This window comes from Trypanosoma grayi (assembly GCF_000691245.1).
Source record: "Trypanosoma grayi strain ANR4 Tgr_10_V1, whole genome shotgun sequence".
NCBI lineage: Eukaryota > Euglenozoa > Kinetoplastea > Trypanosomatida > Trypanosomatidae > Trypanosoma > Trypanosoma grayi.
The window spans coordinates 13,195-24,315 of record NW_008825629.1 but is presented as its reverse complement, the minus strand read 5'-3'; the positions used below and the strand labels follow the sequence as shown (position 1 = coordinate 24,315).

Genomic DNA, 11,121 nt, shown 5'->3' with positions numbered 1-11,121 from the left:
ACTCCTCACCTCCCCAGATTCACCGTTCCTGTTTTCTTCGTTCTCTTCAGCACATCTCAGCACCATCCGAGTGGCGCAGAAGGAATGTTGTCACCTCTTGTGGATGACGACACTGGCCGCCCAGCAGAACGAGACCACAGCGCGTCTCTGCCACCGCCGGTGTGTAGCGCCAGTGCGGTCCCTCGGTGCTGCCCGTCAGTGCAGGCTCCACAAGACTCAAATAAGAGCGGCCCCCCGCTATGTTGCTCAGTTCCACTTGCTTCGCCTTGTCACAACCCTCCGCAGCATCCTTGCCGCCAACAAACACGGCAGCGATGCCGTCTCGACAGCGGAGCAAACCGCCTGCATGGCCATTTGATCTCGGGAAGATGGAATCACCGCCATCCTTATCATCAACGTCGCTCCGCAGCTGCGACCATTCGCCACCGCTCGAAACGTCAAGGGCCCAGACATCATCTAGACTCTTTATGTCGCCATTGATGAAGTGCGCTCCTCCATACAACACACACACCTGAGACGAAACGAACACGAGTGGTCCCGCAAGGAGACGAGGCGGTGGGACTTTCGGTCCCACCCTGACGCATGTCCATACCAGTCTGTCAAGGCTCAGCTGATACAGGTCATTGTTCTGCTCCGCATCATCCGTTTCACCACCAAATACAAAGAGATGTGTCCCTGTGCCCCCCGCGGAGTGTTGCGTGCGAGGCGGCGGGATGTCTCCCAAAGCTTGCAACGCCACCGCGCTGAGTGTGGGGCCGCCTTCAGCGTGCTGCAGAGAGAGACACACGAGACGGTTACAGCGATCCATCGCAGCGTCTAGCCCCCCGAAGAGGTACGCGACAGCTGCGGCGTCGCCGCCGGCACGCGTAAGGGAGGCGCCGTCGCACTCGAAGCACGCCGTACCGCGGCTGAGAGTCACCCAGCGCAGAGCGGGCAAGGCGCTGACTTTGCTGGCGATGACGGCGCCATCACGCTCGCCGTCGCAGTATCCCCCGACGCACAGTACCCACGCCTCGCCGGTTCCACTCTCCAGCAGACACGTTGCACAGTGCCCCTCGCGGCAACCCAACGTCCCCACCTGCTCCTCGCATGGAACCCACTCCATTGCTACTCGTAATTCACCCACACAACAGTAATGATAGCAACAAAAACAACAACAACAAAGGGAAACAGTGACAATACAAGCAGTAGCACTTCCAGTCACCCTTTCATTATTTTCCAACGCACATAACAATAGAAACAAAAAAAAAACATCGGAGCGTCCCCTCCACCACAACACAACTTCGCACTTGCCATCGATGCAAAGTGCCCCAACTCTCGGAACACGTATTGTGCCACAACGCTTCTCAGACTGAACGAATCGCATCTCCCCCCACCCCCTCAGGTGAACACTCAATTATTCATCCCCCGGTGGCTCCAGGTACTCATTCCGCAGCATATGCAAGGTCTCACGAAGCTCTGCAGCAGCAACTTGATCCACGGCATCGTGGGCTTCATAGAGAAGTTTCACCGCGGTGCAGCTCCATTCATGTGTGCACGTTGTCACGCGAGGTCTTTTCACGGTTCCCAAAGAAAATGGAAAAAGTGCCTCTGCGTGCGAACATTGCGTCCGAAGCTTCTCTTTTGGTGCTGAGGAACCTTTCATCATGACCTCAGGCAAGAGCTTAGCCTCCACCGATGCAGGCTGCTGCTGCTGCTGCTGCTCCCTTGGAGGAGCACTGGGTTGGGCAGCAATGCGATAGAAAGATTGGAGCCCCTCCACCAGCGACACTGGTGTGTGGTGCACCGTCAGTCTGCCACGACACCACTTTGAGAGGAGTCCTTGAAGTTTTGCCTGCTCGTACCTGTCGTCCAACAACACCATGGCGCCGTAATCGTGGCAATGACGTAGGCATCGCCCAAGCGCCTGGTTCACCGCACGCATCGCGTCAGTCACGTACCACTCCTCACCACTGTATCGCCGCTGGGCCACAACAGTCCACGACTTAAGCGGCCGAAGCGGGATTCCCACACAGACGACGAGACGAGCCATACTGTCTGCGAAGTCGAGTCCCTCACTCACCTTCGCACGGTAGACGGAAACAAGGACAGCAGTGCCGCGGCTGCTCGCTGTGCGAAATGCATCCAGAAGAGGAGAAAGCTCTGCTGCTGCTCTTGTCTCCACAAACACTTGTGTCACCCGCGCCTTCCCACTGCGCGTTTCACTACGGTAGTGCGAAAGAACTCGTGACCCCACTGCGTGCATAACGCTATAGTTCGGCAAAAAAACCAACACCCCACCCAGAAGCACCTCATCGACCAGAGTGATGATAACATTCACGAGACGACTAATAAAAGACACATCCATGAGACTCCCATAGTTACAGTGGAGCTGTACGGCGTCTGCCATGTGTGTGAGGGCAGACAATCGATACTGATGCCCACCCACCACGTGCTCACCCTCGTAGGTTGCCATGTTGGTCAGCGGAAGCCCAAGATCTCGCCCAAGTTGGTGAAACGGCGCGAGTGTTCCTGAAGCCAACACGACACGGTGAGCGACGTCCAACAGGTGGTGGAACGCGAGGCTGCCATCTAAGCAGCGCACGCACACACTCCGCTGCGGTGCCGCGCTCGGCTCTGCCATTCTCCCACCTGAAAAATCACCACTATTTACGGAAATTGCATCACGAATGCTTACAGAAAATGCAGCTGGTTTCTGCAGTATGAAGCGCATAACAAGAAGCCACCTTTTCATGACGGAGAGTCCAAATATCGAAAACTGGAATGGGTTGAAGGTGACGCCCAGCGACATGACAATACCATACACCTGTCGAAACATCGCCACAGTTTCTGTCGACGCGGTGAATTTATTGGAGGCGTCGCTGTCGCAGGCATCGCCAAGGTTTCTAAGTGCAAGTGGCAGGTATTCAAGAATACATCGTCGGATAGTGTTAGCAAGAACCTCGCCAGGCAGTGTTGGACCTCGCCCTGCGTCGTCATCATCGTCATCGGTTGCGCGTCGCTGGGGCACTCGGTGCTTCACAGTAGCACTTTCCTGTCTCAACACAAAACTCACAATAGCGTTGAACACGTCGTGAAGCAGAGAGAATAACTCCACCAATGTCCACTGCGTTAGCTTGAATTCTCGGGGATAACTCAGCGTAGGTATGGATCCAACGGCGGGGGCGACGAGGGGTTCGATTTCACTCACAATGAGACGCAAGACGTCAACCGGTGTCTCCACCGAGAGGGCATCCTGACAGACATGCGGTACATTATGCGCTTCATCAAAAACAATGATCGAATGGTTCTTCAGCGCCGCCTCCATTTTGCATTCGTGTCGAATAAGCGGATCAAGTAGATACTGATACGTGGCGAAACTAACGTGGGCAAAGAAGACGAGGTCCCTGGCGGCGTAATATGGACACTTTTGGTTCGCCACGCCCTCTGCGACCAAGTCTTCCATGTCCCACACCTTGTCTGTACGGCCTCGACAGAGTGGTTGACTGATGGCTCTGCTGGCAAGGGACCCATAGCTGTGAACGGCCTCACACTGGCCAAGAGAGACGAGCTTGTCGCAAACCTCACCCAGATTATTTCCTCCCACAGGCAATGTCTTGTTTGCACGTGCTTTCAGCACCGTGTGATTAATGCAGTACCTCTCTCTACTACCCAGAATACTCATTTTGAGACGGTGAAGTCCCCTAAGCTTCCGTAGCTCGCCAACTGTTTGCTGCAGCTGTGCATGCGTTCGCGTCACGTAGAAGACGGTGCAGGGAGGAGGCTGGTGCTGCCGACGAAGATCCGAAGACGTTCCGTCCATTTCAACACGAAGACGCTTGCCGCTGCGAGCGCGAAACTGCTTGAAGAAAAGCGCTGGTACTCCCCACTGTTCCTCCTCAGTCTCTGCAGAGTTGTTTTCCTTTCTTTTGCTCGCAGCCATTGTATTGGATTCATTCTTCTCCATGTCGTCTTTCGCCTCACAGCTGGGCGACAGCGATGCTGCGGCGCCATGTTTCCACCGGCGTGCCCGCAGATGCTGCTCCAGCTCGTGAGGGGCAAGATTCTCCAGCGCTCCCTGGTAGCTCAGGACACTCGACAGGAGTGCCAGGGTCTTTCCGCATCCGGTGGGAACCTCCACCGCAGCCACGGGAATGGGCGGGGAAGATGAATGCAAGCAACGCGTAATCGTCTGCATCATCGCGGCCTGCACTGCGTAGGGCTCAAACGGCATGGCGTACGCCACGCCGCCATTGGTGGCAGCCGCAGCCTGCACAACCATGTTGAAATCCAGCACCAGGCTCCTGCACCCCCCTTCCCCTTTCCCCCAGAGTTGTCTCTTTTGACAACAATGATTATTATTAGTATCACCACAGGTTGAAACAGCAAAAGGGCACGAGAGAAATATCACATGTATGCTATGCAAAGCAAAAAGGCAAACACAAAGAAAAATAATTATTGGGGGTTTGTAGGCATGGAACAACAACAACGAAAAATGAATACACACTGAAATATGGAGCAACGCCCAGATTCTGTCATGGTGTGTCCTTCACCTTGTTTTTTTCTTTTTCTTTTTATAACGTCGTTAGTCTCCCACACATTTGGTGTAAGCGGCAATATGCCCCAACTCACACTCTAAAAGCGCAGTCCGCCGCCGCCGCCACCACTACCACCAAAGCGCTTCTGAAGTAACACTTCTGGCACCATAAACGACGAGTCTGCGGAGAGATGCATACTGCTGCGAGTTGGAGCCCCCCTACTCAAATGTCCTCCACTTCCACTTTCCACACCACCACTGGTAAATCCAGCTTGTTGGTTTGGGGCGGCGCTAAACCAACCGCCGGCAACAGGCGCACTTCTCCCACCTCTGTTTGAAGCATATTCTTCCGCTTCATATAACCGCACCCGGCGCCGGGCAAGTTCTTGTGCAATGAGAGCAGAAAGTTCCATGTCTCCCGCCTGAAGAGCAAAGTGCATGCGATTCACGAGCTCATCGTTTTTCATGTGCTCAAAACCGAGGCTGGACAGTCTCTGTCGCGCGCTATATCGGGGAAAAAACTTCACCAGCAGATTTCTCCACCACGTCGATGGACGGCTGGGAAGCTGGGTATGCGAAGTAGTGGGTAACGGCCAACCAGCAGTAACCTCACCTTCCGCAGGTGCCGTGGAGCGTAGCTGCCGCTCCGTCCGCTGTTGCTCGTGATAGACATCTCTCAAGGTGGTGATAAAAGCGCAGTCTTTTCCCTCCCACAAGGAGGGATCGTACGGCGGGGCATCATGCCGAGGCGGTCTCTCTGTGGTTTCCTCCATATAACGGGACATGGGGCACACGCGCGCACTAAAAGGGAGAGGAAGATCTGCTTGCCCCTCTGTTGGAGAGACCACTACTGGTCTGCATTCAAACAAAAACCAAATGAAATGAGGAGAGAAAACGAAACTCTTGCCACTGCACTCCAAAGAATCATTTCATCAGTGTTGTATTTTCCTTTTTTTTTGTGTGTATGTGTATGCTTACTCACCTCGTTACTCATTCACTCACTATCGCGACTGTGGGGAATGGCACGATGCAACCCCTCCGACTCTTCATTCGCCCGCCTCTCCTCACCAAGTGACATTCCATGTGTTCCTGTCAATTGTTTTGAACGGAGCCTGAACGGCGGTCCTCTTCTGAATCTGCGCCCCACGTTTGAGGCGAGGTGCGGCCTTCGGAGCTCCAGGGAACCGCCGCTGCCGTCGGAGGACCTTGAAGAAGATCTTCTTTGCCCTAGTGTTGGGGGACATGGGGACGGTATGCCCAGCGTACTGGCTCACCTCACCATCCTTGAGCGTCCCCGCCAGCGGTTTCTCAAACAACCGCCGCTTCATCATCTCCTCATCCCGCGCACGGCGTGCCATATTGCGCAACAGATGACGCTCACCCCACCGGTACGCCTTACGCACGGGGTCTGCACTCTCTGGAAGGAAGAGCGGTCCATTGTGGCAGTCCCAGACCTTTCCTTCCCCCACTAGCGGAACTTCGTGTTCATCTGTCACGAAGCCCAGGCCGTCCTGAAAACCACTGTAAATATCCTGCAGGGTGGTCACGTAACCGGGGTCGCGGTCGCCGAGATCCCACATCGCGTCGGGGGCCGGGAGTGTGAGAATATCGTCAGACCCAGCACAGCGAAGTTGCTTCATCAGCTCAGTAATGGCAACATTTGCGTAACATCCACGCTCCAGGGCAAACTCTAACGTCAACTTGGACTCCGCCTTGTTGTAGTCATAGCTCAAGTTTAAGGGCTTGCGGATAATGGGTCGTGGCGGCTCAAGAAAATCACGAATCCCAACTCGTGTGTGTTGGGCATACCAATCCAGGCGATACTTTTCACACACTTGAAGGTAGTATTCTCCAGTCGCATTCCTTGGCCGCTGAATACCATTGAAGGAGAAACCGACGTGTACCACATCTGTAATAGAATGCATGTCTTTCTCTGCATCATCTGCGATGAATCGAATACCTTCACGGTACCAGTCCTTGCGATCCTCCGGTGATGTTTCGACCTGACGGAAAGTCTCTGGTATCAACATATCCCCTACTAACACCTTCGATCCAAAATGATGCAGCCGAAGTGTCAATACCTGGTTCCACAGATAACTGCTCAGACGCTGCGCTGTCAAGCGGCGACTCGTCATGCTCAGGTCCAGGAATGCCCCACGCAGCTGTAGGATGATCAGCTCCTGTTTTTTGCTAATTGGGCCACCATCGACTGAGGTTGGTGGGACACCAAGCGCAGGGCAGGACAGAAAGGGCGCCACATCCAACTCGCCGGGATCCATGGCTATGCTTCGTAGACGCCGAACTACATTGCGCCGGTACTCGTCCTGCACCGGGTTTGGATACTTTTTTTCACGCTGCAGAAGCTCACGCAGCGTCCTCTCACGACTGGTGTACCCAAGGAAACGGAATGCAAAGGCGAGCCAGTTGTGATGCAGCAATGCGAAGGCAGCATCATTTTTTCCCCCAAACCACGAGAAGCGCTGGCAGCCATAGTAATTTGGAAATCCATGAACAGAAAAATCATTTATTGCACGTTCGACATCTTCCCGCGGTGCAGTCACATCTCGCAGCACAATCTTGAACTGATTGCCGAACAAACGTCCCGGGTACAACGGCTCTGTTTCGTACGAGAAGTCTGACAACCTCATTGCCCACTTTTTCCGGCGAAAGACACGATTCGCTTCAAGAGCCGCCGCTGGCGTGATGTTCTTCAATCGTACCCGTTGAATGGTATCTCCAATGTAGTCCTTGATGCCGGCAACCGAAATGCCGGTGGGGTGCATGCGAAGCGTCTGCGCTATATTGGAGAGCGCCACACTGTGGGCGATGTGCTGCTTGTGAAGGTAGGCCTGAAGATAGAATCGCCCCCCAATACCACTGACTTCGCCCTCGCTCACTTCAGTATGGCTCATTTCTCCACTCTTGCTGTCCCCCTGGACCAGCTCTGCTACACGCTCCTCCACGTTTACGCTAAAGAAAGATGGGTGCGGGCCGCCCTCCACGTCTATTCCTTGCTCCTTTTCTGAGCCCGCGTGCAGCAGGGAGGCTGGCAAGGGCGGCACGCTCCAGTCCAGCACGCGTGAAAGTGCAATGCCAGACCCGCTTGCATCCGTCACCATCTCCGTGACCATGAAGTCTTTCCAGTGCTGCCGGAAGAGTCCTGAAAAACCAGGTGCAGCGGGTGACACAAAGGCACCCATGCCGAAACGAAACATCACCGCATCCTCATCCGCGAAGAGCGACTCTGGGTGGCGCATCGTGGTAGAAAACTCAACTTCATCCTTTAAGGCCTGCTCCGCTTCACGCAATACAAGCGCCCGCTGACGCTTCTGCCACTCTCGCATCATTTGCTGCATAATGGCCAAGGATGAATATGGCCGTATCTCCTCGTGCAACACCTGTCTCCCATTGCACAAGGAAGAGGCGGGATGTGAGGATGAAACGACAAGAGAAGAGTTTTTAGCCATGCGGTTCAGTCGGTCAGCCCGCATTTGTTTCGTTGAAGGCGCAGTCTTACCACTATTGCCGCCACCACCACCACCACCACAGCAAGCCGTGCCATTGCTGCCGGTGCTTGTCGGAGGGGCATGGAATAGGCCCAGGCGATATGCAAGGAAATCAATTGCGTGCAGCGTCGCTGGATCGAGATGCCAGATCCATTGCGTCTCTCCTGAAGAAAGGCCCCTTGAGAGGGGCTTCATCCTCTCAAATCAGATGTGGGAGGAAAAGAAGAAGAAAAAAAACACATCTTTAGCTTTGTATGTGTGTGTGTAGGGGGGTTTGTTTGTTTGTTTGTGGGGGATCCTTCTCTCATACATATAACACAAACCTCTTCAGACGGCTCCGGGAGAAGCCCAAAGGGTAAACGGAGAACAACACAACCATGCACTTACTGCGTAGCCTGTTGAAGGGTTGGGTTGCGCTTCCCAAGCACAGAGCTGAGAGACAGCAGGTTCTGCATGGAAAGCTTCGGCGCATGCGCCTCTTGCACACGGACAGATTGAGTAGATGGTGAGGCGATTCCGTTACGGTTGTGCTCATACGCCGCGCCTCTTGCACACCCAGCGACAGCCCTAGCACGCTGCTGCATGCCGCTGGAGGGGGCTTCCTTCCGCCTGCCTGCGGTGTCATTTCCGTTAGCAATTCCCGCTCGGCCGTCTGATCTACCACCGCGAAACGGTGGACGCGTGGACCCACTCCCGTTAAGGCTTTCACCCCGGTTGCGCGCCCCGAAGTGCAGCGGCAACGCGGAAGTGCCGACACCACCAACAGGAGACATTGAATGCGGTGGTGGCGTTGGGGTTCTTGTATTGCCTTCCAAAGCGCCCGGACGGCCCAAATCCCCAAACTCCTCCATAACCTGTTGCAACTCCATCACCAGCCAACGCTCAAAACCGTTTTGGCTATCTAGACTTACTTTCCCTTTTGCATCAACTGATCTTGCTACGGCGATCGGGTGCGTGCACCACAAACCAGGAACACCGCGCTCGCTTCCGTCGTCACATATCCATTCTCCTGTTGGCGACAGCGCCAGAATGCACTCACGCGGAACGTCTGTCTGGTGGGAGTGCATGGAACTCAAGCCACCAACGTAGAGATCCTTTGCAACTTCATACCACGCAAGGAGCGCCTCAGCGTCTGAACGGCTGCATCCGTCCACGAACACGAAGTTTGTCATTCCGCCATGGCACCCATGATCAACGGTGTCGATGAGCATAACATGATGATTGCAGCGGCGGCATAAGAAAAAGCAAGTTGCTCCAATGATACGCCATGCCCAACGCTCAACGTGTTCATCGCTCCATGAGAGCGACGGGAATGCGAGATCGACTGGATGCTGCGAGGAAACATGCGTGGTAAGAATCTCACCACGGGTACCAATGGAGTTTTTGGTGAGTCTCGGGCATATTACCGGTCTCACACTCTTTCCACTTCGCTGCAGACGCTTAAGTTCCTGCTCGTCAAAGAGAACTCCACAGTAGCGGCACCAACGCAGACCAATCGCACGTCCTTGTCCAAACCGATCGCACACCATGTGCCGAAGCAGTGCTGTCAGGAAGCGCCGGTTCGGTGAGTCTTCTACCCGCCACTCGAAGAGTTTCAAAAAGGCCCGCGCAAGGTCACCCTCCGACAACATACTAGACAGCCGCGCCAGCAGCTCCCCCGTCAGGCACTCCATGTTCACTCCAGAGAGCATCACCTGCACGAGGTGATCCTTGATGTACTGAAGGGGCAAGTCAACAAGCTGCGTCATGAGCAAAAAATTTGAGGAGAGTGCAATGGATACGGCGTTCTCTGGCGTAAAGGGGCGCTGCTTCCCCTCCACGTACGACATCAGCCAGGCAAATATTCCCATGTCGCAGTTGACACGCAAAGGAATGGGTGACCGTACCACAGGCCGTTTGCACTTAGAGGATCCTCCTTCCTCTTGGCTCTTCACCGTGCCGCTCCCCCCCTTTCCAGAGGCAACACTGGAAATACCAGCAGCAACAGCATCATCCCCAACTTCGGCTCCGTCCACAGACGCTTTCTTTGCCCTCTCTTTTTCCTCTTCTTCCCCCAGATACCGCCGGATAATGGGCGAAAAGTAGGCCATCGAAGTCTCCAGTAGATGAAGATCGCAGCGAAACACGCGCATCTCGTCAAGCACCTTGTCGTACACAGTCACCTCCACCTCACGCTGTGGGGCGGCCTCGAGTGACGTTCCGCGGCCCCCATCACCGTCAATAAATGCGCCTCTCCCTTCTATTTTTCGTGTCATTCACAACCTGTATAAAACAACAACAACAACAACAACTCTACTCACTTATTCAAATAAGAAGAGTGTTGTATGAGGGCAAAGAAGTAATAGGCACAGTCATTGCAGGGATGGGGAGCCATCAACTTCACACCGAGGAGCACCGCTGGCCACTTCAATTTACAGAACCCACATTCCTCCCTCAAACAATAAGGATTTAGGAGACGACGTCATGACTCAAATGATGCTTGTAGAGCACCTTATCGACTGTTGTCAAGCCACAATACGCCGGAAACGGTAGGAAAGAAAAATCACCTGGTGCAGCAACTGCTTCACCATGAGGAAGTTGGCTCTGTGCTTGCTCCGTCGTGCCGCATCCGACTGGTAGCTGGTATGGATGAGTGTAGTATGCTACGAGATGCCCCTCCCTTATTGCCTGCTTTAACGCCGCTGCGGATTCCATGTTAGTATCTGTTAAACCGTTCCCACTTCTGCTACAGCTGCTGCCATTGTTATTGTTTTGCATTCGTTAACAACCTTTCCTTCCCTCTCTCCTTTTTCTCCGTTAAGGTGACTTCACCAGGATGAGGAATTGCCGGTTCACAAAATCTGTCAGAATACCCTGACGGTTTCTCCTCCTTCCCTATAGATACTATCCTATTTCCACAAAAGAGAGTAAACATCTTCGCCAGAATGTCACAGTCTGCGCACTCCCACGAGTGGCATTATAATCTCTCTCTCTCTCTCCCCCCTTCACCTTCGCCCAAGCTCTGGCTGTGACTTCCTACTCATACCGGTGACGACAACAATCTAGGCCCCACATTCAGGCCTCTCCTGTGCCCCCGCCCCCCCTCACGATCTCACTGAG

The 11,121-nt window shown here is 54.2% G+C and overlaps 6 protein-coding genes across 6 annotated transcripts; all 6 read right to left on the bottom strand.

Annotated features, from left to right (window-relative positions):
* Positions 1-46: 46 nt before the first annotated feature.
* Positions 47-1,105, bottom strand: DQ04_00101100 (hypothetical protein; the record flags this gene model as incomplete). The annotated part of the gene is made up of 1 exon (XM_009308139.1): positions 47-1,105. One exon carries the CDS (start codon positions 1,103-1,105, stop codon positions 47-49), a length of 1,059 nt encoding a protein of 352 aa, XP_009306414.1.
* Positions 1,106-1,396: 291 nt separating this feature from the next.
* On the bottom strand, positions 1,397-4,261 carry DQ04_00101090 (putative helicase-like protein; the record flags this gene model as incomplete). Its single annotated transcript, XM_009308138.1, has 1 exon — positions 1,397-4,261. The coding sequence occupies one exon, from the start codon at positions 4,259-4,261 to the stop codon at positions 1,397-1,399; it is 2,865 nt and encodes a 954-aa protein (XP_009306413.1).
* A 353-nt stretch (positions 4,262-4,614) lies between these two features.
* On the bottom strand, positions 4,615-5,301 carry DQ04_00101080 (hypothetical protein; the record flags this gene model as incomplete). The annotated part of the gene is made up of 1 exon (XM_009308137.1): positions 4,615-5,301. The coding sequence occupies one exon, from the start codon at positions 5,299-5,301 to the stop codon at positions 4,615-4,617; it is 687 nt and encodes a 228-aa protein (XP_009306412.1).
* A 279-nt stretch (positions 5,302-5,580) lies between these two features.
* DQ04_00101070 (tRNA pseudouridine synthase) lies at positions 5,581-8,217 on the bottom strand (the record flags this gene model as incomplete). Its single annotated transcript, XM_009308136.1, has 1 exon — positions 5,581-8,217. The coding sequence occupies one exon, from the start codon at positions 8,215-8,217 to the stop codon at positions 5,581-5,583; it is 2,637 nt and encodes an 878-aa protein (XP_009306411.1).
* Positions 8,218-8,405: 188 nt separating this feature from the next.
* Positions 8,406-10,277, bottom strand: DQ04_00101060 (DUF3342 domain containing protein; the record flags this gene model as incomplete). The annotated part of the gene is made up of 1 exon (XM_009308135.1): positions 8,406-10,277. The coding sequence occupies one exon, from the start codon at positions 10,275-10,277 to the stop codon at positions 8,406-8,408; it is 1,872 nt and encodes a 623-aa protein (XP_009306410.1).
* A 193-nt stretch (positions 10,278-10,470) lies between these two features.
* Positions 10,471-10,779, bottom strand: DQ04_00101050 (hypothetical protein; the record flags this gene model as incomplete). Its single annotated transcript, XM_009308134.1, has 1 exon — positions 10,471-10,779. The coding sequence occupies one exon, from the start codon at positions 10,777-10,779 to the stop codon at positions 10,471-10,473; it is 309 nt and encodes a 102-aa protein (XP_009306409.1).
* Positions 10,780-11,121: the final 342 nt, after the last annotated feature.